General features: G+C 47.8%; 1 protein-coding gene and 1 long non-coding RNA gene across 9 annotated transcripts in view; one reads left to right on the forward strand and one right to left on the reverse strand.

The window, feature by feature from the left end:
- Positions 1-1,279: 1,279 nt before the first annotated feature.
- LOC310662749 lies at positions 1,280-4,111 on the reverse strand. Its single transcript, XR_014504301.1, has 3 exons — positions 3,737-4,111; positions 2,683-2,810; positions 1,280-2,069 (listed from the first exon to the last, which is right to left on the reverse strand). It is a non-coding gene; the product is annotated as an uncharacterized lncRNA (long non-coding RNA).
- A 238-nt stretch (positions 4,112-4,349) lies between these two features.
- Positions 4,350-26,300, forward strand: part of SRCAP (Snf2 related CREBBP activator protein) — a 31,913-nt gene continuing 9,962 nt past the window's right edge. The window contains exons 1-27 of one of the 8 annotated variants that reach the window (XM_083409640.1): positions 4,350-4,689; positions 9,996-10,069; positions 11,142-11,374; positions 11,667-11,909; positions 12,073-12,258; positions 12,574-12,714; positions 13,737-13,953; positions 14,187-14,473; positions 14,781-14,868; positions 14,980-15,069; positions 15,668-15,823; positions 16,857-17,110; positions 17,185-17,362; positions 17,681-17,817; positions 19,169-19,338; positions 19,424-19,616; positions 19,700-19,836; positions 20,095-20,281; positions 20,437-20,606; positions 21,151-21,500; positions 21,972-22,502; positions 22,585-22,752; positions 23,394-23,624; positions 24,011-24,337; positions 24,530-24,771; positions 24,906-25,270; positions 25,961-26,163. In XM_083409640.1, the coding sequence (XP_083265766.1) occupies positions 11,330-11,374; positions 11,667-11,909; positions 12,073-12,258; positions 12,574-12,714; positions 13,737-13,953; positions 14,187-14,473; positions 14,781-14,868; positions 14,980-15,069; positions 15,668-15,823; positions 16,857-17,110; positions 17,185-17,362; positions 17,681-17,817; positions 19,169-19,338; positions 19,424-19,616; positions 19,700-19,836; positions 20,095-20,281; positions 20,437-20,606; positions 21,151-21,500; positions 21,972-22,502; positions 22,585-22,752; positions 23,394-23,624; positions 24,011-24,337; positions 24,530-24,771; positions 24,906-25,270; positions 25,961-26,163 (5,296 nt within the window). In that variant the 5' untranslated portion in view covers positions 4,350-4,689; positions 9,996-10,069; positions 11,142-11,329. Of the gene's footprint in view, positions 4,783-9,387; positions 9,524-9,995; positions 10,070-11,141; positions 11,387-11,666; positions 11,910-12,072; positions 12,259-12,573; positions 12,715-13,736; positions 13,954-14,186; positions 14,474-14,780; positions 14,869-14,979; positions 15,070-15,180; positions 15,235-15,667; positions 15,824-16,856; positions 17,111-17,184; positions 17,363-17,680; positions 17,818-19,168; positions 19,339-19,423; positions 19,617-19,699; positions 19,837-20,094; positions 20,282-20,436; positions 20,607-21,150; positions 21,501-21,971; positions 22,503-22,584; positions 22,753-23,393; positions 23,625-24,010; positions 24,338-24,529; positions 24,772-24,905; positions 25,271-25,960; positions 26,164-26,300 lie in introns of those variants that run through there. The other 7 variants (XM_083409642.1, XM_083409641.1, XM_083409643.1 and 4 more) reach the window with 7 other exon arrangements.

Consider the following 26,300-nt stretch of genomic DNA (forward strand, 5'->3'; position numbering starts at 1 on the left):
CAAACACTTCCTAATGTTGAGAAAGTACACAGAAAGGGCAGACATTTCCAAATCCTGTACCGTCCTGGTATATTATAAAACTAGATTGGCAATGTGGAATTGTTGTCATTGGGGAACTCCCCTGGCTATCACCAGCCTGAGATCTCTGATTCTGGAGTTTTGTTTCACATCCCTTCCAACTCCTTAACTTAAGGTTACCAGATTTTTTTCAATGAATCTGGAGACACTTTTCATCTTCAATGGATTTTGTATGGGGGCTGATTTGTAAATCCGGGGACTGTCCCCGGGAAATGGGGACATCTGGTAACCCTACCTTAACGCCATAGGCTGTTTGGGCTTTGGTAGAATCTGGGGGAAAGTGATAAAATATGTGGCATTACAGCCAGAAACGAGCCAGGCCCGGAACTACTACCAGGTTGCAAGCTTATTTTTCTCCATTCTCAATTCAAAAGCCACATCTTGTTCATTGCAATCCCTTGGAAATCTCACTAAATACTGAATGGCCATGATTACAAAAGTGACATATATATTATTTGGTTTATACTCCTTGTATTTTCACAAAAGTTCTCCATTGCAGCAATTTTTTAATCTCTCTGATAAGAATAGGACTGAAGAGGTAGGTAAAATTGAAAGTTTCTTGTCTGTGAAGTTTGCTTTGTACTTTTCTGCTTTCTAGTAGTCTAAATGTTTGTCGCTGTCTCCAACCAGGAGGGAGCAAAGAATCTGGAGCGACAATGACTGGAATCCAAAATCTCTTTTAAAACCACTTTAATAAGAATGAACTTTTCTTTCCACTGCCAAGCCACAAATTTAGAGATTTTATCATGTTCTAGGAGGTGATGCAGGGATCAGTTTTGCAGAAATGAGTGCAACTAGCCAAATGCTATATCCTAGGTTACTTTTATTTTTTATACATAAAAACAAACAAACAAAAAAACCACCTACATGCCTGGTTCAGTTTGGACAGAGGCTCAGGTCTGAAACATGAAGTATTGGAAAAGTGTAGTAGTCCTTACTCTTGCCTTTTATACTCCACTGTCTACAAATTCACAAATTGAACTGGGTGGCAAAAGCTTTTAGGAAATCAGGAATCCTGCAGTTTTCAATCTAATTTGGGATTGTGTCTCCCAGCTTTTTAAAATGGTTTTATTTTTATATTTTTAACACACAAAGATACATGATCTCTTGGGGGTGGTACAGAATTATCCAGAAGACTGAGATGGATCTCTAATGTCCAATATTCTTGATGAGCTGTTTTGTATGATTTTTTAAAAACAACAACAACTGGTAGATCAATAAAGGTTCCCAATTGTCCAAAAAACAAAATCCCTGTAGTAGTTTATAGCAAGTGATTTTTACTGTTAACTGACCTTTGTCAAATGGGAGCTAGTCCTTCAGAGTAGGCAAACTGACTCTTCCCATATTTTGTAATCAGAATATGCACTGTAACATGTAGGTTATTTAGTAAATATTGATGCTTTCATAATATGTTGCCAAAATATTCCCAATAACATAATTTCTGGTCTCAAAAGTAATACTTGTGAAAAAAGTTAAAGCAAGAGGTTTCCAAATGGTAGCTGTCATTGGAAAGTAGTTATCACATATAGGAATGCTGCGGTTTTTTTAAAAATTGCCATGCGAACACCCCGAAGCTGCTAATACTACAGTCCCAATTCAATGGGACTTACTCCCAAGTAAGTATTGCATCTTAAACTGTACATCCTCTTTAAACTCAGTGGTGTTGATAACAAAAGATAAAAATTATTTCTGGGTTGAATATCCACTGAGATTTCTAGACCCCCAACACAGATTTCAACCTAGTTCCAAGTTAGGTCTATTGATTTAACTGACCTTGTTCTAAGTGTGACTAAAATTGGATACCATCCTATGACAATTTATTGTATAGTGAAAATGATTTTATAAACCCTTGGTAAAAACCTTCTGAGGTGTTGTCCTCATAATACATCCTCAGGAGTTCTTCTACATATGTTTCCATTTGTTCCTTCAGAACTGGATGTCATTCATGGAATGTGTGGCTTTTTTCCTTTTATGATGAAAATAAAAGTTATCTGAAAGAAACATGTCACATATGAAGGCATTTTAATGAATTGTTTAAAAACAGAAGAATCTCGTTCCAGCACACAATCAGCAAAGCTTGCATTTGTGCCTGCAACAAGCGGAGCTACATACAGCAGTGATAGAGAACTAATGCTTTAGGTCATGCTAGACCTATAAAGGTAAAGGGACCCCTGACCATTAGGTCCAGTTGTGGCCGACTCTGGGGTTGCGGCGCTCATATCGCTTTATTGGCCGAGGGAGCCGGCGTACAGCTTCTGGGTCACGTGGCCAGCATGACAGCCGCTTCTGGCGAACCAGAGCAGCGCACGGAAACACTGTTTACTTTCCCGCCGGAGTGATACCTATTTATCTACTTCCACTTTGACGTGCTTTCGAACTGTTAGGTGGGAAGGTGCGGGGACCGAGCAATGGGAGCTCACCCCGTTGCGGGGATTCAAACCGCCGACCTTCTCATCAGCAAGTCCTAGGCTCTGTGGTTTAACCCAAAGCGCCACCCACGTCCCTCATGCTAGACCTATATTTTGACTTAAATGTAAGGCAACATTGTATGGTTATCAGTTTATATTTAACTGGTTTTTTTTAACAGCACACACACAAACTTACCAAGCTGCACTCCAATCCAGAAGTCCAAAACTTCCATGGGTTCATGCATACTTTTTAATATCGGGGAGGGGGGAGGCGACGACGGACAGACACAAACTCTCTCCCGTTATCACTTATAACAGTGGGACCTACGGAAGCAGTTAACAATTTTTTTTTTACAATTTAAAAATGACAAATAGAGAGGAATCTTGGGGAGGGGGCTGGATACATCCTGTGGGCTGCAGGTTAGCTATTCCTGCTACACAGCATAGTGGTTTAAATAAATTAGAAGTTGCCATATATTCACAATAACAAATTGGCTTGATCAAAGATGCTAGTACTCGATATAGCTACAATTTTGCTAAAAATCCCTGTGTGTTTAGGACTGCAGCATTAACTTGGTTTATCCTCAGAATAAGTGGGAGGGTGTCCTAGCTAGCCATTAGTATTTGTTTTTTCCACTGCAGCCAATTAGTCAATGGCAGAGGTAGGACTTGAATATAGGCCTCTCACATATTAAGTCAAGTAGACATTGCATTATACAGTCTCTCTGTCCCCATTGTTTTATATTTGTTGGGCAGGCCCAATCCTGAACCATCTATCCAGAATGGAAGTGAAGAAGAGCAAATATTTGTAAACGTCATCCTCTTATTTTATTTAGAAATTAACTATGACTTATAGTTATCAAAGCAATAAATACAGTAATAAAAAACATAATTAAAAATGAGTTTATAAGCAGGTAGCTGAAGGCTTTAGCATGAACCTAAAATGTTTATTCAAAAGTAACATCTATTAAGTTCAATAGGGTTTACTGCCAACTGTGTGTGTAGGATTATAGCCTCGACCACATGAACATGAAAAGGTCTATGCTACATCTAAAATGAAAATACTGGTTTTGAAATAACTTTCATATTTGCTTTAAGTGCCAATGAGTTTTCCCCCCTTCCTTTGCCAAGTTAGCCAGGCCCACTTTTACATCTAACGTCAAAATTTGGAATTGGTTCCCATTGGAGAAATCATGATTTCAAATTCAGAACTCATTGAAGCTCTCGAGTTCCCAGTGCAGATTTATCACCTGTAAAGTCAGGGCACTGGAAGTTTTGAAAGGAGCTCGAAATGTTGTCAACAACGTCTTGTCAACCTCGTTTTGCGCGAAGGCGCGAGCACCCTCCCCCATGTAAACAATATTCATTGAAACTTTCCTGACTTTCAAAGTCGCATCCGAAGTATCTGCGAGTCCTAGGGGAAGTGCATGTTTTCACGAGCCAAAGCTGCCTCTCCTCATTCATAAGTGCATCTTGTTTTGAGCACCTTCGAATAGTCGCGCCAGCCCGCCCAGCGAACAATTGGAAGAATTTTTGAGGAAAGAAAAATCGAGTCCTCCCTCCCTCCGTCCGAAAGAGAGAGGGAGACTCCAACCCCCAGCATCCCCCAGGACTCCATTTCCCAGCATGCCCTTCACTCGCGATGGCCTTTCCCTCGCCCCGCGGGCTCGCAGTCCCGCATCCCGCTCTATCTGATTGTGAGGGAGAAGAGCGCCGTCTTCCGCAATTCTTTTGGCCCGCGGCCTCTCGCCGGGACGCCGTCCTCCCCCGTGACGCGCCTGTGAGACACTTTGGGTTTGAGTTTCTTTTCTCTTTCTCCACGCACGCACACCCTCCTTCGCGTTACCCGAGCTCTCGCGAGACTTGAGCGCCGAGGCCGGCGGGTGGAGGGAGCGGTGGGAGGAGGGAGGGGCTGGCCCTGGCGCTTGGTGGTGGCGGCCGCCATTTTGCCGCGGCGGGTCAGGTCTGGCTCGGCGGGGCCTGGTTAGGGATCAGCATCCGGGTGGGAGGGGTGGGCGACGTGCCGAGGAGCACCGGCGAAGGCCGCGCAAAGGGAGAAGTCGCGCGGGAGAGGCCTGGGGGCCGCGGATGGCGGCGGATTCTCTCCGGCCGAGGCGGCGGCGCTGGGGCTGAGGCGGCGGCAGGAGGAGGCGGGGCAGGAGGCGCCTCCCCTCCCTCCTCCCTCCTCCCCCCTCCCACCCAGGTAAGATGGCGGACCGGCCGGGGCTCTACTCCTCTCGCTCACACCCACCTCCCTGGAGGGGTGCAAGTCTCTGCTTCGAGTCGGGAGGGAAAAGTGAGGAAACAGATAAGAGCGCGCGCGTGTGCCTGGTTGCCGGTGGTCGCGCGCGCGCGCGGCCTTTTACCTCCCCCGAACCTTCCTCTCTTCCGTCGGTCATTTCCCTCCCCTACCTATAGAGGGCGCACTAATGGAGAGTGGTGGGGCGGGAAATAAGAGAAAGGAGCCAATGTGGGAGCCGCACGCGCTTACCCAGCCAACGGCCGCTCTCAATGCTGGCCTATTATTACTTCACCTATCGCCCTCCTCCCCCCCCCGTCACCTCGTTTCCTCGCGCGCCGCGAAACCGACCAACCAACGGCCGCCTACTTTTCAGCGGGTGGGGGAGGGGCGAGCGGGGATTCTCGGGGGACTAGGGAGGGAGGGCGAGGGAGGGAGGGAGGGGTTTGGGGGAAACCGGGGCGGGGTCAAGGGGTCAAAGGGAAAAGGTGGGAGGGAAAGGGTGACAAAGGGGTTAAAGGGTGGGGGGGAAATCAAAGGGCATCGAACTTGTGCTGAAAAAGAAAGAAACTAGGCGTCAGAGGGGGAATCGCTTGTGATTAGGGTGCAATGAATGAATAAATGCAGGATTGCGGGTACAAGGATTGATTTTTAGCGGGGCGCAAGGGTTCTGAGAAAGGGTGGCAAGTTCAGAGGGTATTAGGGTATCATCTGGGACTTGAGCAGTTGCACTGCTCTAGGGTTTGGGTGGCTAGTGATAATACTTGAAAAGTTGGGAGGGGGTTGCAGTTACTTAGCACCATCAAAGTTTTGCAAGAAACCAGAGCAGAAATAAGTGAAAGGTTAATGTGGTCATGGAGCCTGAGGAGGGGCAGGCTGAAGCTCAGGATGATAGGAAGGGAAAGGAGGCTGTAGTGAATGAAGAGACCACAGTGGAAGTACCTCCCAATGAGGTAGAGAGAAAGATAACTGGATTGCTTCCAGAGACAGGTGTGGGACAGGGAGAGGCTAAAGACTCAGAGGCAGAAGAGGAGGCTGAAAAAGAACATGAAGCACCAAGTACTGGAGAGTTGATGGAACCAGACCAGGATACATTTGGACCCTTAGCAGAACTGGATAGGGGGGTGGCTGAGGATGCAATGGCATTAGGAATGTCTGGGGAAGAGGCTGAGGAAATTATTGAACCAGATCTGAGAAAAGCAGAAGAGTTGGAGACAGTGATTCTTGAGGAACTTCAGCTTAAGAGTAATAGAGAGAAAGAAGAAGTTGAAGAGTCAAGAGAACCAAATCAGGAGGAAACCAGTGTTTTTGGGAGCCCAGACGAGAGGGAAGCTGAGGGGAAGACTGGAAAAGGAATGGATCAGCAGGAGACTCAGGAATTTATTCATGAGGAAGAAACACTGTTTGGAGAGGGTGAAATGGTTCTAGAAATGGGGGGAAATTGGACTGAGGAGTTGGCAGGGCCGGACCACGGGAAAGAAGAGGATTTGGTAGAAGAGGACCATGTAGATTCTGGAGAGAGGGTTGAAAAGGGAGATGAACAGGAAAAGTTGATGGAACTGGAAGAGAGGGAAGCTGAGGCAACTGACAGGGAAGATGAGGCAGTGGGGGAGGCTGAAAAGATGCCAGAGTCGGTGGAGGTGGGAGAGAGTGACAAAGAAGGGGAATCAACAGATAATCATGGAGAAATGGAGGAGTTGTCAGGACTGGGTCAAGGGGAGATCCTAGAGGTCACTGGAAAGGAAGAGGATGTGGCACCTGCAATTGACTATGAGGAAACTGAGAAGGTGCCAGATGTAAATGAGAGAGAGCTAGAGGAAGTGACTGCAGAGGAAGATGCAATATTAGCAAGGGGTGAGGAGGAGTTGGTAGGACTAGGTCAGGGGGAAATTGAGGTGTTGACTGGAGAGGAGGAACCAGTTTTGGGTAAGAGGGAGGCGGAGATGACAGTTGGACCAGGTGAGGAAGGACTTGGTGAGGAAATTGAAAGGGAAGACAGGGCATCTGGAGTAGATCAGAGAGAGGCTGAAAGCATGATTGTGGAAGGAGATTTGGCATCATCAGAGGGTTGGGGGGTAGTTGAAGACTTGGTGAAGTCAAGCAGGGGAGAAGCAGAGGAGGTGGCACCATCAATGGATCAAGTTAAAGTCCTACAAGAAGATCTGAGGGGGTCAGAGTTGGTGATTGCTGAGGGAGAGGCAGGTGCAGCTGAGGAGAAGGCTGAGCATTTGGGGGTGGCAAGTCAGGGAGAAGTTGAGGGTAAGACTGAAAAAGAAAGTATGGCATCAACACTGGATCAGGGATCACCAAGAATAGATGAAAAGCAGGCAGAAGAGGTGGCTGCAGAGAAAGATGTGGAATCAGTAGAAGATCAAAAGCAAGTTGAGGATTTGGCTGGGATAAGTCAGGGTGAGATTGGCAGTATGGTAGCCACAGTGGAGGAAGGGGAAGATAAGAGGGAGGCAGAGGTGGCAACTTCAAAGAGAGATGTAGCATTTATTGAGGGGGAGGGTTTAGTAGTGACAAGTCAGGTAGAGACTGAGGAGGTGAGTGTCAAGGAGGATATGATACACGTGGCTCTTGATGTGGCTGAGCAAGTGATAGGAGCAGCTCAGAGGGAAACAGAAAAGATGAGTGCAGTGGGTCAGAAAGAAGGAAGGGAGGAGGCGGTGGGAGCACCAGTGAGAGTAGCTGGAGCACAAGAAGAAACTGGAGGCCTGGAGGAAGAACTTGTGCAAAGTCAGGAGATGGGGCCTGGAGAAGAGGTGAAACTAGGAGCTAGTCAGGAGAAAGTTGGAGAGCTAGCAGAACCAGAACAAAGGGAGACAAAAGAGCAAGTAGGACTTGATCAGGGAGAAGCCAAGCAGTTGGGTTCAACTGAGAGGGTTACTAGGGAGGAATCGCGAGAAATAAGAGAGGCATTATTCAAGGATCAGAGTGATACTAAGGTGCTGGTGGAACCATTTCAGGGACCAGTAGTGGAGGTTACAAGTGTAGGTGAGATTGCGTTGACTGAGCAGCATCAAGGTACTATGGGAAGAAAGGTACCCTCTCAGGAGAAGACATTAGTTTGGAGCCCAGAAGTAGAAGAACAGTTGGGAGGACCAGCTCAGGAGATGGCAGGCGTGCCTTCCAGGGAGGGGATATTGAGTCAAAGGGCAAAACCAAGTGAAGAAGATACCAGAGTCACCTGGTTGGCATCTGATACGAACCTGGCCCAAGGTCAAGTGGAACCAAGCCTGAAGGTGGCTGAATTGAATAAATCAGGTTCCTCAGTGCTGTCATCACATTTGTCACAGCGCACTGCCATAGGAAGTCAAGAGGAACGTCGCAAGTTGAAGGGGAAAATAATTTCAGGGTTGGCAGGATTACGGCAAGGGCCAATACTGGTACCACATCAAGGGACAACACGCTCATGTGGATTCCGTCGTGGAGTGCTGGAGCACAGGGCTCCAGGGTTGATTGTGACCAGTTTAACAGCAATGGCTCGGCAAAAGGGAATGATTAAGGAGGCTCGTACGCAACTGGGAAAGGGTGAATTAGATCAGAGGGAGACACGATCAGCTGAATTGAGGTCTCGTGCAGTTAGGGTTAAAGTAGGTGAGCCGGTGGTTATGATGGGGTACAGAATTGGACGGGAAGGGATGTCATGTTTCTCTGAGGCAGATAACAGGATAGAGAGCTTTCAGCGGGTTCCTGTGATGGAGGAGGCAGGAAAGGGATCTGATCAGACCCCAGCAGAACCACCGAGGCAGGAACAGATAGTTAAGGAGTTGGAGATACTGGCCAAGGATGTTGATGACGGAGCAAGGCAACATCCAGAAGGAATGTACTTGCCATGGCTTGGTAGGCCACTGACACAAGATTATTCGACAATACGACCAGGTTCTGGTTGGACTGCAAGCCTTGGGTCCGGGCATGGACTTGCTTTAGGGCCATTGCGGGCTGGAATAAAAGAACGAATAAACATGATGGTGACAGGTCAGGGAGCAGTAAAGTCAGCAGGACCAAGTCCTGAGCCACCAGTGTCTGGGATGGGAAGAAGGGTGTATGGGCTTACAAGCCAATCAGCCAACGTACACTGGCTGAAGGACGTGTTGGGATCTAAGCAGACGGTGTCTCGACTCTCTGTAACAGTTCGTGGCTCAAAAGCAGACAGTCCTGACTCTATGGCAGAGAGACGAAGTCCAGGCCTGTTAACAGGAAAGCAAGAGTTGAAAGATTGGCGGGATGGGGTAATGGGAATTGCAATTAGAAGGTACAATGCCATGAGGCGGGCAATGTGGGGCGAAGGCCCAGCTGGTTTGCATGTGAAGGGAGTGAAGGTGGCTGAAAGTCCCATTGATACTATTCCATTGAGTTCTCTTAAGACTGGTTCCATTCTGGGGCAGGTTGAACAGAGGGCGCTGAGGCTGGCACAGCATGTGGAGGGTGAGGCTGTGTCAGGATTGGAAGTAGAAGGGCAGGGGCTGGCTGAGAGGCTGAAGCAGGATATGGAGCCAGCAGGGTCAGGCCAGGGAGGTAGAATTACAAGGTAACTGGGTTAAGTGTGGAGTGAGAGGGAAGGAACAAAAGGTTTGGGAGATAGTGGGTTATTTATGAGCTAGGGACAAAATTGAGCTATAGAAGCAGAGAGTTAATAGGACGCTATAGCAATAGAGTTGAGTTGCAAAATCTCAGCTTGCAGGATGAATGGGTTGTAGATCTCTCTCAAGAATGAAGCCAAGAAGGGAAGTAAACTTCCCTGGGATAATGATATGAGGGTGACGTGCAGAATATTGACGCTTCTGAAGCAAAGGTGGGTACATAGGAAGCAAAATAAAAATAATTTATTATTTATACTCCACTCATCTAGCCGGGTCGCCCCAGATACTGAGAAGATTTTGGGCTTTGGATACCTAGGCATGGGAGTGAGTGAAAAGAACACTGCTAGACAACTCAGAATCCGTAAAGTGGATGGGAAAGTGAGATAATTCTAGTGGTTCACCAAACCGCACCCCAAACAGGTTCCTGCCTCTTTTCATAGGCTTGAATTTGGTAGCTGGTGCGTACAGTAAAACTCTCCACCGCAACCCGTGGGCCGGCTATTCCCATGCTGTCTGCGTAACAATAAAAGAGAGACAGGGTTTGATCTACCCTTTGGCAGAGTCGTTCAGGGTCCCAAGAGCAAGTTTGAATGATCCTTACCTAAAGGAATAGGTTGCTGTGCATCTACCACACGCGCACACACACAAAATGTTCTCTGGACTAACGGTTCCATCTTTCTTCAGGTGTAGTATTCCCCAGGAAAGCGAAACCCTGGAAGTTCAGCCTGACAAGCAAGAGGAGTTCGCAGCTCGCGCAGGTACAGGTGAAACTGAATACCATTGGGGAATTGGCAACAGGGTTTTAAGCAGGAACATCAAGCAAATCTATATCTTTGGCTGTTTTTCTGAGCTCAGTGTTGGATTTATTTTCTTTTCAAAATGCTTTTTCTGTCACCAACATCTATATTGATGGGCCAGAATTTATTATGTACTGGAATCTGGCTTGGCCACAACTAAACTTAATTTGCTTCTTGAGATATGATGGAGGGATATAAAAAGCAGCTCAAAGGAATGAAATAAAATTTACAGTATCTGTTCATAGCTCCCCTGGAAATTTTTGGAAAGTCTAGGCATTTAGTACTAAACAGTAGAATATGTATCCAGTGGAGGAAGATAGGGGAATCCTCTACTTGTAGGCAGGGTTTACATCTTTTGTGTCTAAATATTAAAGTTTTAAATGCAAACTTTGAGAGAAAACATTTTTTCACATTACCCAAACGTTTATTCTGTAACAGAAAATGTTTACTTGTGTGTACAAACTTAGCAACGGAGATTTTCTAATGCTGTTGTGTTTTTGATGGCTACTGTGTTGGATATATTAATTTTCTACTGGGTTCTGCCACCAGATCTCTTGTATATCGTAAATTGGGAGAGGCTAACTCCCAGTTTGGGGGGGCCTGATCCGGCTCCCAAGCAAATTTTTCTGGGGCTCCCCTGATTTTGGCAACAGCAACCAAAAAGGAAAAAAGAACCCCTCCTCCCTTCACTGTAATCATTAATCAAATCATATTTATACTCACATCTTCTTTTTTGAGAAAAACCTAGTGAGAAATGAGATTTGATCAGCTGGGAACTGTTTGGTTTACATTTATGCTCTTTATTTAATAGCTGCTTTTAAGGTGCATTACTTTCCTTCTTTAATTTTTAGTGCTTTACTTTGTGTTAAAGGAAAGTAAAATTGTAGGCAGAAGGCATGCTAATGTCATTTTGACGTTTAATTTCACTTCCTCTGAAAATCTTCCTTTAGCTTGTTCTTGAGTGGGTGTCTTTCAGTTCTTTTCAGTCTGGCTCTGATCACAATGCGACTGATTCCTCTTCATGAATCTCTAGATAATTCTGAGACAGGCAGTCCCGAGCGCAGGCTGGGCTGCCAAGGAACCCAGGAGCTGGACGGCTCGTCCCAGTGGCTGGCTGACCAGAATGAGGCCGGTTCCGAGCATGCACTGGAGCAGGAAGCCAGCACTGCAACCGCAAACGAAGCTGTTGGGACGAGAGGCAAAGAGCAAGAGAGAACTAAAATGCAGAGCAGTCCTCCCCAACAGCAACATGCGCTGCAACCACAGGTAGAGTTGGAGGTGAGGGGAATCCCAGTGTAAGGCCCTGTGTTTTGAGGCCGCTTACTGGATTACAGTTTTTCAAAGCACTGTAGTTCATTAGGGGTCTTCAGAATGAATTTTGACTGCTTTAGTGAAGTATGTGGATGATCATTGTACTACAAAGAGCATCTGTGAGAGTCAGAACAAGGGATGCTCTTCTCTGATGCTCTACCTAGATAAGCTCCCCAGCGCTGTTGGGTTCCTTTAAGGCCACTATAATAATTTTCTACCCTCGTTTGTCTCCTCTTGTTCATCTCAGACTGCATCGGACAGAATGACAGGCAGTAACCCAGTGTCACCAGCCTCCTCGGGCTCACCTGCCTCAACTGGCAGCCTCTCACCACCACATCTCACCCACGACTCCTCGCTGGACAGTCACCCAGGTTTTGATGTTCCCAAGACACAGAACAGAGCCCTTGTGTCGCCCGGGATGTACACCTCCCCGGACCCTGCAAGCATGTGGGACAAGACACACGCGGAGATTGCTGAGCAGGCCAAGCATGTAAGCCACACATGGTCCAGGGATCATTTGGCCCCTTCTGCCCTCTTGAGTTGGGCATGAACATACACAATCTAAGTTAACATTCTGTTTAGTTTGTCCTTCCAAGCTGCAGTTCACAAGGATACAGTGTTTTGGGCTAACTGACTTGGGGGATGTATTCCAGGAGGCAGAGATTGAAAACCGCATCGCAGAAATGAAGAAGGAAGGGTTCTGGTCCATGAAACGGCTGTCGAAGGTGCCTGAGCCAGTCCGGCCCAAAGTACACTGGGATTATCTTTGCGAGGAGATGCAGTGGCTCTCTGCTGACTTTGCCCAAGAGCGCCGATGGAAGAGGGGTGTTGCGAGGAAGGTGAGTTTGATGGAAACAGCTGCCAATCTCCAAACATTTAACCCATCTCTTTCAGTCAGTTTTCACTCATGCATTCCAATCTCTGGGTTTAAGGGCATTTCATAATCGTGCAATTTTGTAACACCTCAGGCTTGTGGCTTGTGCTGTTGCAGAAAAGCAATATAATATGTGTGTCCCTAGGGTTTCCATCCACTTTAGTGAAGTGGAGCTAGCTCTTCCTTACGACCCAGATTTAGGAAGGACTGTTTAGAGCCGTGGAAATCTGTGAAGACTTGTGATTCTTAACATGATCCTTCTCTCCTTTGTTGCTTGCAGGTGGTGCGCATGGTGATCAGACACCACGAAGAGCAGAAGCAAAAAGAAGAACGAGCCAAACGGGAGGAGCAGGCCAAGCTGCGCCGTATTGCCTCGTCCATCGCCAAAGAAGTCAAGCAATTCTGGAGCAACGTAGAGAAGGTACGTGAGGAACCTGTCTGGCATCATAAAAGCAGCATGCAGGCCTTGCTCCTGAATACAGGAGCCACACCTTGAGCCAGGTGTCTGGAGCTGGTTGCCTCTACTCTGCCTAATCAGAAATACTGTGGATTCATCCATAGAAGGGTTGAGTGAATCTCTTGCCTTCATAGTTTGTTGGTGGAATTTCTCTAATTAATATATGCGTATAGGTAAACGTAGGGGTGTGTGTGTGTGTGTACATATATATGGATATATATACATAAACACATATACACACATGCATACACACACATATGAATGACTTCATTTAGACAAAATACGTAAAGTATAACAAACCAGAATTTCAAACACATAAAGCATGCAGTTAGTTGGAGGTTTTGTTTGTTATGTATTTATGTCCACTCTCACTCATTCTTCACTTCTGCATTCATATTAAAAAGGCGAGGCAAATTATGCTTTTGTCTATTCTCCTACAGCAGTGAAATGAATTGTTCTGCTCTGTCTCAAACATCAGTTGCTTTTATTACTTGTAATTGGAGTTACTGTTCCAAATACAGTGGTACCTCGGGTTAAGTACTTAATTCGTTCCGGAGGTCTGCTCTTAACCTGAAACTGTTCTTAACCTGAAGCACCACTTTAGCTAATGGGGCCTCCTGCTGACGTGCCACTGGAGCCCGATTTCTGTTCTTATCCTGAAGCAAAGTTCTTAACCTGAAGCACTATTTCCGGGCTAGCGGAGTCTGTAACCTGAAGCGTATGTAACCTGAAGCATATGTAACCTGAGGTACCACTGTAACTAAATTGGGGTTTCTTGCTTTTACATGAGTACCAAAGTGCTTTTTAATAGCTTTGAAAAATTTGCATGGTTAAGGTTGCAGAGAAAAGAGCAGCACTGTGTGCACAGGACTACTGAAGACTTTGAGAAGATAGTAGCTCTTTGCCCATGTTGCCTTTAACTCAAGAGCAAGTTCTAGCACAGCACATTCTGCAGGAATGAACTTGACAAACTCTTTTTTCCTCAGGTTGTGCAATTCAAGCAACAATCACGTCTGGAGGAGAAACGGAAAAAAGCCTTGGACCTGCAGCTAGACTTCATAGTGGGCCAGACAGAGAAATACTCAGACCTACTGACCCAGAGCCTCAATGAGACCTTTCCAGTTCCCAGCAAGACCAGTGGCTCCCATGCGGGCTCTACTGCCTCTAGCCCACCACACCCCAGTCACCTCACTGAGGATGAAGGTCAGAAACTTAAAAGTCTCCACCCTATTCTCTGAAACTGCCCAGCCCTAGCCCATCCAGGGCTGGCTCAACACAGGTACCCCTGTATGGCTTACATCCTGTGAATGTAATTGCAGGGGGATACTTCCATGCCCATTCCCTCCTCCTGCCCAACCAAACATGGTAGAATTGTAATGTGTGCTTCTTTTGAGGAGAGACTGTGTCTGACCACTCCCCTCTTCCTTCTCTGGCAGATGGGGATTTTCAACCCCATGACGAGTCGGATGATGAGGAGACTATCGAAGTAGAAGAGCAGCAGGAAGGGAATGATTCAGAGACTCAGCAACGGGAGATTGAGTTGCTTAAGCAGGAGAGTGAACTGCCCCTGGAAGAGCTGCTGCAGTCCCTGCCACCCCAAATTTTGGAGAACTCCTTCAGCGTGCCCCCTTGTGCCTCTAGTTCTGAAAATGATGAAGAGGAGGAGGGTGACAGTGAAGAGGAAGAGGAGCAGGACGAAAAACAGACTTCCAAGAAGTTAAAGGTGCGCTGCTGGTTTATGGGCAAGTCTTGGGTTCAGATGCATAGGGAACTCTACTTAGAATCTGCAGCTACAGAATTCTGACCATCATTCAGTCACACTGAATCACCAGCATGTAGGAAAGGGACACAGAGTCAGGCAATGGATCAGGCTGGGCCTGGACAGGCAAGGGCCTAGCTGTAGATAGCAGGAAAGATTAAGTTAGTTGAGAATACTTGTTGCCAAATTTCTGTCCTGCTTTCTGTGACATGCACATGCACTGCTAAAGGCCTCCCATCTTGGTCTGAAAGCCCTTTCTCATATTTGGCAGGAGAAGCCAAAGCCCGTTACTCAGAGGAATAAAAAACCCTGGAAGCCCGATGAAGAGGATGAGGAGTTCACTGCCAATGAGGAGGAAGGTGAGCCTGTTATTTTGGGTCTGCGGTTGACTGAGCACGTTGGAAACTTGAGGCAGGGACCAGAGCTGGAATCCTTTCATGCAGTAACACAGGGCATCCTTCCTCTTGTAGCTGAAGATGAAGAGGAAACAATAGATGCAGAAGAAAAGCTGGAAGGAGATGTGGATCACAGCCAGGAGCTGGATGAGCTGGCCAAGGAAGGTTCGGAAGCAGATGGTGGCTGGGGTGGCAAATGGGGGTCAGGACTTTCATTCCCTGGGCCCTGAACACTATTCGCTTTATTACTAAATTGTGTTTCCGAATGTCTGCTAGGTCTGTGAACCATCGTTCCCAGAATTTCTGCTCTTAAAGGGACATAGGGCCAGGGTAAGCACCTGCCCCAACTCAGTATTGTATTTCTTGCCCTACCCCCAAGTGTTTCCAGTTCCCCTGGAACCTGTAATCTGACTTAGTAGACCAACCTTATTTGTTGGTGAACTGTGTTGGGCCTATATTGGTTGCACTATGTCTATTTCCCATTTTTTCCCACAACCATGGGAAGATAAAGCAGTATTGCCAACAAAAGCCTAAAAGGGGACTGATTTGAACTGATGGACAAGGTTTGGTGAGCTCAGAAATGATAACAAGTCATTGAACCCAAAACCTAGGCTGGGGTTTCCAAAATGGAACCCTCTGTTCTAATTTGTAACTAGTTACAGAACCAGAGGGCGACTTCAACAGGATATGATCAGGGATCAGAGAAGAGAACTATCTATCTTAGTGTTCCGGCATAATCTTGTGCTTTTTTTCCCTTTGGCAGGTGAGTTACCCATGGATGAGTTGCTGCAGAAATACGCTGGCGCCTATACCTCAGACTTCGAAATGGAGGAGTCGGACACGTCATCCGAGGCCTCGGAGCCCAGCACTTCTGAGTATGAAGAAGAGTCAGAGGAAGAAGACAGCAGTAGCCAGTCAGGTAAAAGGAAGGGAATGGGTCTTGTAAATTTAGAAAATAATTGAATCGTGTGTAATTACAGTGGTACCTTGATTCTCAAACTTAATCCGTTCCGGAAGTCTGTTCCAAAACCAAGGCGTGTTTTCCCCATAGAAAGTAACGTAAAACAGATTAATCCGTTCCAGACTTTTAAAAACAACCCCTACAACAGCAATTTAACATGAATTTTACTATCTTACGAGGCCATTGATCCATAAAATGAAAGCAATAAACAATGCACTGTACTATAAAATAAATAAAACAGTATTGTAGATGATAAAAATTAAAAGTAAAAAAATTCTTACCTGCACTGATGATAGTCATTGTTTGGATGGGGGTTTTTTTTATCCATTTCTGCAGTCACACAATCATTCAGTAACTGAACTGGGATCCACACAGTCACAAAAGCAAATTAACTGAAAAAGCCTCAAAACAGAAAACACAAAATAAATAGCAAAAACAAAAGTACCAAATATAAGCTCCAAATATCACCTCAGAACTCCAATCGGAAACAGAAGGCTTGAATTACAATGGGGGGGGGCGCAAAGTAGCAGTGCAACGGGAAACACGGAAATGGAAGGCTTGAATTACAATGGGGGGCGCTAATTAGCGCAACAGGAAACACAGGGCTCAAAACGGAGCACGTTCGGCTTCCAAAAAAAAAGTTCAAAAACTGGAACACCTACTTCCAGTTTTGCAGCATTCTGGTTCCAAGTTGTTCGTGAACTAAGCTGTTCGAAAACCAAGGTACCACTGTATTATCTCCTCTTTATAGCCGAAGGTATTCTTAGCAGGTGTCCTCAAGTATTTGCCTCAGTCTTGGGATCAGACTTTGTTTTTGAAGAAATGTTTGTCCCAAAAACAACTTAACATGCTGCATTTGTCTTGATGGAATTTGTGGCACGTAACAAATGATTTCTTGTATAGAGCAGTGTAGTTTGTAAGGCACCGATTTAAAGATGATAGCAGTAAGTTGCCCAGCTGCTTTTTGCCCTGACATTGTTACTTGTTTCAGATTCCACAGAAGAGGTGGAGAGTGAGCAGGATGAAAGTGAAGAGGAGGATGCCATGGAAGGCGGGGAGGAAGAAGCCTCTGTGAGCCAGGAGGAGGACTTTGGTGTTGAGTATCTTCTGAAGCAGGATGAGGATCGTGGTGGCGAGGGAGACAATGACTCGACTCCAGCCCCAGGGCCCAAGAAGGAGATCACAGACATAGCAGCCGCAGCAGAGAGCCTGCAACCCAAAGGTTATACTTTGGATACTACGCAGGTGAGTCAGAGGGAATCTGCAGGGGATGGCACTGGAATAAAGCAGGCAAATTATATTGCCCTTCTCCCATGTAGGTTAAGACGCCTATTCCCTATCTGTTGCGTGGGACACTGCGAGAATACCAACACATTGGTCTGGACTGGTTGGTCACCATGTATGAGAAGAAACTCAATGGTATTCTGGCGGATGAGATGGGGCTTGGCAAAACAATCCAGACGATCTCGCTGCTGGCGCATCTGGCCTGCGAAAAGGGTGGGTCAGGAACTTTGAGAAGAGAACGGAGGGTGAGGATGGGCTCCTTGCTAGAAGCAGTAGATGGCATCTTAAACCTCCTAAGATGTGGAGTAACAAAATTCATGCTCTCAGTGCTTTTAGTGGTCACTGTTCCCTTTGGCAGCTTGGCTTTAACAGCTCCATTCTGGGGACAAATGGGCTATGGAGAGCATGCTCTGGAGGGGAGAGAGCTGGATTTGCTCAGGGGAGGGCACGTGGCTGAGGAGTGAGGCACAGAGGCAGCCTTGGTCTCCAGAGTCATGGAAGCTTCTCTGCTGTGCTTGTGTGCTCCTGTAGGCAGCTGGGGCCCCCACCTGATCATCGTTCCCACCAGCGTGATACTGAACTGGGAGATGGAAATCAAGCGCTGGTGCCCCAGTTTCAAGATCCTCACCTACTATGGGGCACAGAAGGAGCGTAAGCTAAAACGGCAGGTGAGAGAACTCAGATGTTGCAGCTGGGACCAGAGATGGGTTTTGTGTCTCACAATGTAAATGATTTTAAACCTCCAGATAAGCATAAAAAGGTGTCTTTGTGGTTGAAAAAATGTAATGTTGGGTATCGTTTTCCTCCAGGAAACATTCTGACTTCTATGGGTCCTTTGATAAAATATTTAAAAGATTTTCCTCCCCCACCATCTGTTTCTAAGTAAATCAAAAAGGATGGCTAGTGTACAAAGTGAGAAACTAGATTATTAGCATTATTTTGGGTAGCATGTACTGTATGGTGCTAAATTAGGTTTGGTGGTCACGCTGTGCTAATAAGAGACCTGTTTTAAGGAAACTGAGATGATGCTTGTGGGTAATTGTAATGCAGTCTCTGGTCCATATGTGACTCACAATAGAAGACATATAGCTAGCATAATTTCCCAAAAACACAGAAAGTATTGAAATAGTATGTGTCATATGAGTCCAGGGGATAGAGATTACCTCATATTGTAAAAAGAGGCACAAGTTGTACTCCAGAATTGATTTGCATTTGTATGTAACTATATTTGTGTGTCTATTCATTTTGGCGGGGGGGGGGGGGACCAGTTGGTGAAACATGGGCAAATCATGCAATCGTATTTCTTTGCTGGCACACGACAAAGGAATATGAAGCCCACCTCTATAGCTCAGTTGGTAGAACAGGAGACTCCTAACCTTAGGGTCATGGGTTCGAGCCCCATGTTGGGGAAAAGATTCCTGCACTGCAAGGAGTTGGACTGGATGATCCTTGTGGTCCCCTCCAGCTCTACTTTTCTATGATTCTCTGAATAAGACATGTTGGTGGCTCAGTTCTTTGGTACTCCAGGGAACATAAGGTAGGGAAACCCTAAGTAGAGATATTAAAGAATTTTAGTTATTTTTAGTCTCCAAATTACCTGATAATAGTCTGGAATGCATTTAAGGCTGAAATAAGGGGTTTTTAGATCAGTATTGTTCTTAAATAAGTAGTGCAGGACCCTCCACTATACACTCTTTGGCACCTGCTTAAATTATTTTTGTTTACCCAAGCCAATTCAGACATGTAGAATGTTTCATGTGTTATATCTCTTTTGAATGTTTTTAAACATCTGTTTCTAAGTGCTTTCTATCAATATTTTTAATGTGTTTTTTATCTTTGTGAAATGCTTAGAAGTTGTTGTTTTTTAACAATCAAGTGGTATATAAATTTTGTTAAATAACTATCAAAATAAGAAACTCAGAGAGGGCTGGAAGTTCCCTGCCGCAGGTCTACAGCTGTTGAGCTTGGTGTCTCTTGCGTTATTGGTCGCAATTGTAAGCCTTCACTGTCTGTACTCAGGGTTGGACCAAGCCCAATGCCTTTCATATCTGCATCACCTCATACAAGCTGGTACTGCAGGACCACCAGGCCTTTCGACGCAAGAATTGGAAGTATCTGATCTTGGATGAGGCTCAGAACATTAAGAACTTCAAGTCTCAGCGTTGGCAGTCTCTGCTAAACTTCAACAGGTGAGGGTGTATGTGGTGGTGGGCGTAGGGTGGGGAACGCCTCCCTCTCGGAGGTTCTCACTGACCTGTCATATTCCTGTTCCAGTCAGAGGCGGCTTCTTCTGACCGGAACTCCTCTCCAGAACAGCCTGATGGAGTTGTGGTCCCTCATGCACTTCCTGATGCCCCATGTCTTCCAGTCCCACCGCGAGTTTAAGGAGTGGTTTTCCAACCCACTGACGGGCATGATTGAGGGCAGCCAGGAGTACAACGAGAACCTGGTGAAAAGGCTGCACAAGGTGAGTGGGGTGGGGGTGAGGGTACAGAGAGCAGCTGGCGTGGTTGGAAGGCGAATGGGAATTGATTCTCTCCACCTCCCCAGGTACTGCGGCCCTTCCTGCTGCGGAGGGTGAAAGTGGATGTAGAGAAGCAAATGCCAAAGAAATACGAACATGTCATCAAGTGTCGGCTTTCCAAGCGCCAGCGTTATCTCTACGATGACTTCATGGCCCAGGCTGCGTAAGTACAGAAAGCTAGTTGGGGGGAGGGAGGGATGGGGTGCTGCACTAGGGATTGCTTGGCTCTCAGTGGCCTGGATCTTAGAGGGCTGGTGGGCAGGAGCTCTGGAGGATGAGCCCAGTGTTTTATTCTCTGGCTTTGGTTATTCAATGCGGGACAAGCCAGCCTTTATGCTATTCCTCCTTAACATCAGCATCTGTTATTCTGATGCTTGGCACCTCTGAGTCTGGCTCACCCTGTGGTTGGTTTCTCTTTCAGCACCAAGGAGACATTGGCAACGGGGCACTTCATGAGCGTCATCAACATCCTGATGCAGCTCCGCAAGGTCTGCAACCACCCCAACCTCTTTGACCCACGGCCAATCCACTCGCCGTTTATCACAGAAGGCATCTGCTTCAACACAGCTTCCCTCATCCTCCATGCCCTTGATAACGACCCTTTCAAGGCAAGTTTGTTCTCTCTCTGGTCTGGTAGGAGAGGGAGATGCTCCATTTAGATGCTCCAGGTTGGGCGAGAGATCATTTGTCTTTGGGGCAAGAAGGGGTATGTGTATAATTGGGACTGTGCTTATTTCCTGCATATGGGCCTTGCTCCTTACAGCATGCGGACTTGGGCATTTTCGATCTGATCAACTTGGAGGGCCGTGTGTCCCGTTATGAGACAGACACATTCCTGCCCAAGTGGAAGGTGACAAGGAAACTGATTGAAGAGATTGCTGAGTCCCCAGATCCTCCTCCCAGACCCAAGCCTGTCAAGATGAAAGTTAACAGGTACCTGTGATTATTCTCATTCTCAATAGTGGGCAGCTTCCAGCAGTGGATTGATGATGATGATGATGATATTTATTTATATGCCACCCATCTGACTGGGTTGCTCCAGCCACTCTGGGCTGCTTCCAATAAATTATAAAACTACAGCAAAACATCAAACATTAAAACCATCTTTGTTCTTTGCTGTCCAAAGTCTGCACACCCCATATTGTTGCTGCTTGTATTAGAAAAGCAGCATTGAGCATTTTATCTTGGCCTTGGATTTGTCGATGTTGGAGAATGCAGGAAGCCTTTTAGCACGGAGAAGAGGCTGACATCAGGTTTTCCTCTTCCCAGCTGCATGGCAGAATACGGACTAACCGCAAAGCCCTCACCTTAGTGACTTCCCAGGATCCTGACTCGGAATATTCCTTTGGCTAAGGCAGAGAAAGTAAAGTAGTTGTGCTTGAGATTCGCCTAACAGGGGTTCTGCTGTAGAGAACACAGATTTTGTGAGAAGAGGATTTCCAGTGTGTTAGTTCTAAATGGGTCTCTCTACCCACAGGATGCTGCAGCCAGTGCCCAAGCCGGAGAACCGAACTGTGGTGCTGGTGAACAGCCCTCGTCCCACAACGCCTCTGCAAAAGCCCATTGCCCCTGTCCTTCCAGAGACACTGACGCCCGCTCTGGCCCCCATCCAACACCCGGGCCCAGTCTTGCCAGGACCAGTGCAGCCCCCCACACTCCCTGTTGCAGTCTCTCTCCCCATGCCCATCCCTTTGCCCTCCTCGCCAGTGACCATGTCAATACCAGTGCCTCCTTCCATCAGACCACAGACCCAGACTCTAGTGCCTACGCTGAGCCAGAACAACACAGCTGCTGCTCTGCTGCAAGGCCAGGCCTCTACTCCACAGGGTAAGATTCAGAGATCCCAAAGCAGTGGTAACGGGGAGGGAAGAAAGGGGGCTGGGAGCTAATTCACTTTCTCAATTGAGCCCTGGCATCTCAAATTCTTCTCTACTGTGATGTACTAAGAATTTTTACTGCCTGAAACGTATCTACCTTTCTGGCATACAAGTATTCTGTATTGGGGTGTCAAATCTCTCACTATAAAAAAGGGTTTTTTTAAGCTAGTAGCCCTTGCAAGTTGCAGGGGGAAAATGTGGCCATTTTGTGCGTTGGAACAATTTCAATCCTGCATCTGAATGAGAAAAGAGGGTATTGCTTGGAAGGGTTAGTAAAGGCAGAGATAGAGTGAGAAAAGTTTTCTTTTATGCCACTGGGAACAAAACAATGGCTTCTTCCTTTCTTTTCTTCTTTTTAAATGAGACCAGGGCTAGACCAAGAGACACTACAAATCTGTAATCTTTTCCCCTTTCTCCACAGTCCTGCCTGTGGCGATGACTGCAGCTCAGCTGGTCCCAAATGCTCCCCGACCCCTCCTCCAGGCATCTCCTATTCCTCCCTCCACCACAGCATCTTCCTCGCTGAAACCTGGTGCACTGCCAGCCCCTGTGGGGCAGCAGCAGCCCATCAACACCTTAGCCATCACATCCTTGGGACAGCAGCAGCCCATCAACACCCAGCCCATCAGCCCCTTGGGTGTCCCTCCCATGGGGCAGCCACCTCTGCCCATCAGCACCTTGGGTGTGTCCTCCGTGGGGCAGCCGCCACCGCCCATCAACACTTTGGGTGTTTCCCCCATTGGACAGCAGCTGCCACCCACCAACACTTTGGGTCCAGCTGCTACAGCCCAGCAGTCAACCAGCACCATGGGCACAGGCGCCATAGGAGGCATGATGAAGCCTGTGAACATCCATTCCGCTGTGCCCGCCTTGCCAGGCTACAACTTTGCAACTGCTGGAGCCCTTCAGCAAAGGCTTCTGCTGTCCCCGGATATGCAGGCACGGTTGCCCTGTAAGTATGGAGAGACCGCTGGGAAGGAGGCAGCATAGTTTGATCATCTCCCAAGCCTAACCAGTATCTTCTTTCACTGCAGCGGGCGAAGTGGTAAGCATTGGGCAGCTTGCCTCACTGGCCACCCGGCCCCTGCAGAGTGCTCCAGGGAGCAAACCCCTCACCTTCCAAATCCAAGGCAACAAGCTTACCTTGACGGGTACACAGGTCCGGCAGGTCACTATGCCTCAGCCAGCCCGACAGCTGCCAAGTAGGTAACCCCCCCAGCCCCCCACTATCCCAAATTCACTTTTCTCCTCTGTGTCCTGTCAGAGCCTGATGGGCAGCTCTACACAGTGTGTCGGTTGCTAGACTACTGTGCTATTGGAAATAGTTGGTAGGGTGGGCCTTCCATAATGATTGTCTTTGGGGGGAGGGTTCTCTCTCTTGACTGGCTTGTTTTCCATGTGCCAGGGTCTCCATGGGAGAGCTTTCCACTTGCCCTCTGGCGCAGCTTGCTCCTGCAGCAGATAATCTGTTCCACTCCCATTGCCTGAGTCCTCCTTTGAAATGGCCCTGAAAAATGTTCCTCGTAGATCTGGATGCAAAATAAAAACCTTGCAATGTGAATATGCAGAGAAGTAGTAATACCAGAATTGGTAGGAAATGGGAACAGTGGAAGAAATACTTTTATCAGAGCGGTCCCTCTAAGCTCCTGATGCCTCTTTGTGGGGCATCCGGTGACCCGAGGGATACAGGAATCTCCAGAGCCCTTCCTGACATAGAGGCCCACTGTTTCTATGGTGGGATCTCTTCAGGAGGGCTTACACATGCACTGGGAAGTTTGGCCACCATCTGCAGGCAAGGCAGGTAGCTGTGTAGTTAATGGTCTCTCCCTCCTGTCCCATCTAGGGAATGTAGTTCACCTGGTGTCGGCCGGGGGGCAGCACCACATCATCAGCCAGCCAGCACAGGTTGCTTTGATCCAGGCCATGTCTCAGCAGACTGGGCAGGCCCCAGTTGGGGTGCAGGCTGTGCCAGGCCACCAGCCTCCCACCATCCTGCCTGTCCCAGCTACCAGCACAGCTGCTGCAGCTGTGGCTTCCACAGCAACTATCAGCCTCCCCATTGCTGCCACCCAAGGTTAGTCAGTATCTGGATTCCTGGGGGTTGCCCTCCCACTCTTGGAAGGCAATGTGGTTTTGTGGGTTGAGGGCCTGGGTGACTTTGCCTTTGGGTCAGTAAACCTTCCTTCTGTGTCCCCAACAGCATATTGTTCTCCTCCCTCGTATGGCATCTGTTGCTCCACCCTGGCCGCCTTCCACTTCCCTTTCCTTCTGCCCTGCTTCCCTACATTGGTCCAACCCTCCACTACCCAAGCCTTCTCTGAATTGCCATGGCCTGGTCCTATGTTGAGGCTTCTCCTTCAGCACCGGCATAAAATAAATGTCTGGTAGGAATAATTAGAAATGACACCGCTCTGTTGGAGAGCCGCAGTTCAGCCTCTCTCTTTGCCGTTGCCCCCACAGTGCCCTCATCAGCAGTGAACAGCTCCGGTGTGGTGAAGATCGTTGTGCGTCAGGCTCCTCGAGATGGCCTGCTGACCCCGTCCCCTGGCCCGCAGCAGCCGTCTCTGCGCCCTGCTACAGCAACAACTGCTGCCACACTGCCTGGTCTCCCAGCGGCCCTCATGGCCCAACGAGCCCCGCTCCCCATGACTCCTGTGCCGCCTGTCAGGTTGCCCGCTCAGCCACTGGTGCCAGTTAGGGCGCCCACACCAGCTCCCCTGCAGGGCCTTGTGAGACCCATGCTGCGAATGGTACAGGCGCCAAGCCCCAGCCTGGAGCAACAGCTGGGTAAGCATGTTTCCCAGCACCTTCATGCATCTTAGACGGCTGTGGGGTTGGGAAGAATTCCTCACCATCAGCTCTGGATATTGGTGGAAACGATAATGTGAAATGCCAAAGCACCATTTTCTAGTAGAGTTTAGTTTCTTCTCTTTTCCCCAGCAGCCCTTCTGATTCCCTTTCTGTCCCCCCTTTTTTCAGTTGCAGCTGCCACACCCCCAATAGCGGCTCCATTTGCGGTCACTCCAGCGGCCACCGTCACTGTTGCCGCCAACCCCTCTCCAGCTATGACTTCCCAGACGGCCTCCAGCGCAGTGCCCAAGGAGGAGCCAGAGATGTTAATGCTGCGCTCCACCACCCCAACGCCGCCACCGCCCCCTTCCGTCCTGGCCCCACGGCCAAGGCGGCAGCCGCCTCCCCCACCTCGCTCACCCTTCTATCTGGTGAGTTCCTGTCGGAGGCCTTGGGCTCTGGGGGGGAACGAGGAGCAGGGTGGCCTAGAGGCTGTGATCACCGCTTGGGGGAAGGGCCCTGGCCTCTGTTCTCCCTGACTGGCTTCACTCTCTCTGGCCTGCAGGAATCACTTGAAGAGAAGCGGAAGAAGCAGAAGGAAGAGCGCCTCGAGCGGCTCTTCCGCCTCAATGAGCAACACTGCAACCTTGTGCCAATTTACGGCACTGAGGTGCTACACTTTTGTACTCTTTTCCCCCCTGCTCCCCCTCTCTGGAGGGAGGAGGAGGAGGAAGAGGAGCCAGCAGCAGCACCAGCCCAGGAAGTAGAGCCCAAGGGCTGCAGAGGGGCTAGCTATGCACACTGTTATGCAGCACAAGTGCAAAAGGACCCCCATCGCCTCGAGGCTCACTGGCAGCGGGCAGACACCTTGGCCCAGGCTATCTTGAAGCCACAGCAGCGAATTGAGGAACTGACAGACATTATTGAGAGGTAGCATCTTTTTGTGGGGAGGTAAAACTTTTGGGGGGGGTGGCAGCAAAAAATATAGAGGGTGCAAAAATGTAAAAGAAATTTTCCTGTACGCAACTGCTGCTTGAAGAATGTTGATTGCAATGAACTGGAAGGGGGAGAAGGTTCCAACAAAACTAGATTGGCAGAATAAATTACTAGAATCTGCCAAAATGGCACAAAGAGGCTGAGAGGCAATACAAAGCAGAGCTTTATTTAAAAATGGGACACGTTCAAGAAACATTTAGAAAAATAAAATAGTGGTGTGGCATCTATGGCAGCGTTTGATTTCTGTGTAAAATAACAACAGATAACGAGAATGGGTACAAAAAGGTGTAATAAACTATAAGATAACATAAAAAGAACAAAGTAATAATTATAAGTACAACTGATAGCACAATTGGGGTGTGCTACACTGGGGTGACGGGAAGTATTACGTATCTTAGTAAGAAGCTATGGTGAAATGGACTGTATAAGATTGAACAGATATATAAGAATGTTTGTTATTAAATCAATTTCAATAAAGCATATAAAACCTGTTTTCAAAAAAAATGTGTTCCTGGGAGCTGCAGCTTGAAGGCTACGAGGGAACCCAGGAGTCCTGCTCCCTGCTCTCCAGAGGTGCCATGGTATCCCCCTTGTTGTCCTCAGCTTTCCCTTCTCTCTCTGCAGGTTCATCTTTGTTATGCCTCCTGTGGAGGCTCCTGCTATCACCATGCATACCTCTCACCCGCCCCCATCACTCCTGCTCCAGCAGGCTGTCTTCAAGGAGACCCTGAGACAGGAGCTCTCGCCCCGTGCAAGCGGCCTGCACCGTATTGTCTGCAACATGCGGACTCAGTTCCCAGACCTCCGCCTCATCCAATATGATTGTGGTACGTGTAGCCGGGTAGGGCCTGCATGCTGCCAATTAGGAGCCAGGGCAATGTGGAGTGCTGTGCATTAAAGCTGCTAGGGCGAACTGTGTTCAGTTATCCTGCTGGGCACTCTTTGGCCTTTGCTCAGTTTTTCT

This window comes from Podarcis tiliguerta (assembly GCF_965153285.1).
Source record: "Podarcis tiliguerta genome assembly, chromosome: 13".
NCBI lineage: Eukaryota > Metazoa > Chordata > Lepidosauria > Squamata > Lacertidae > Podarcis > Podarcis tiliguerta.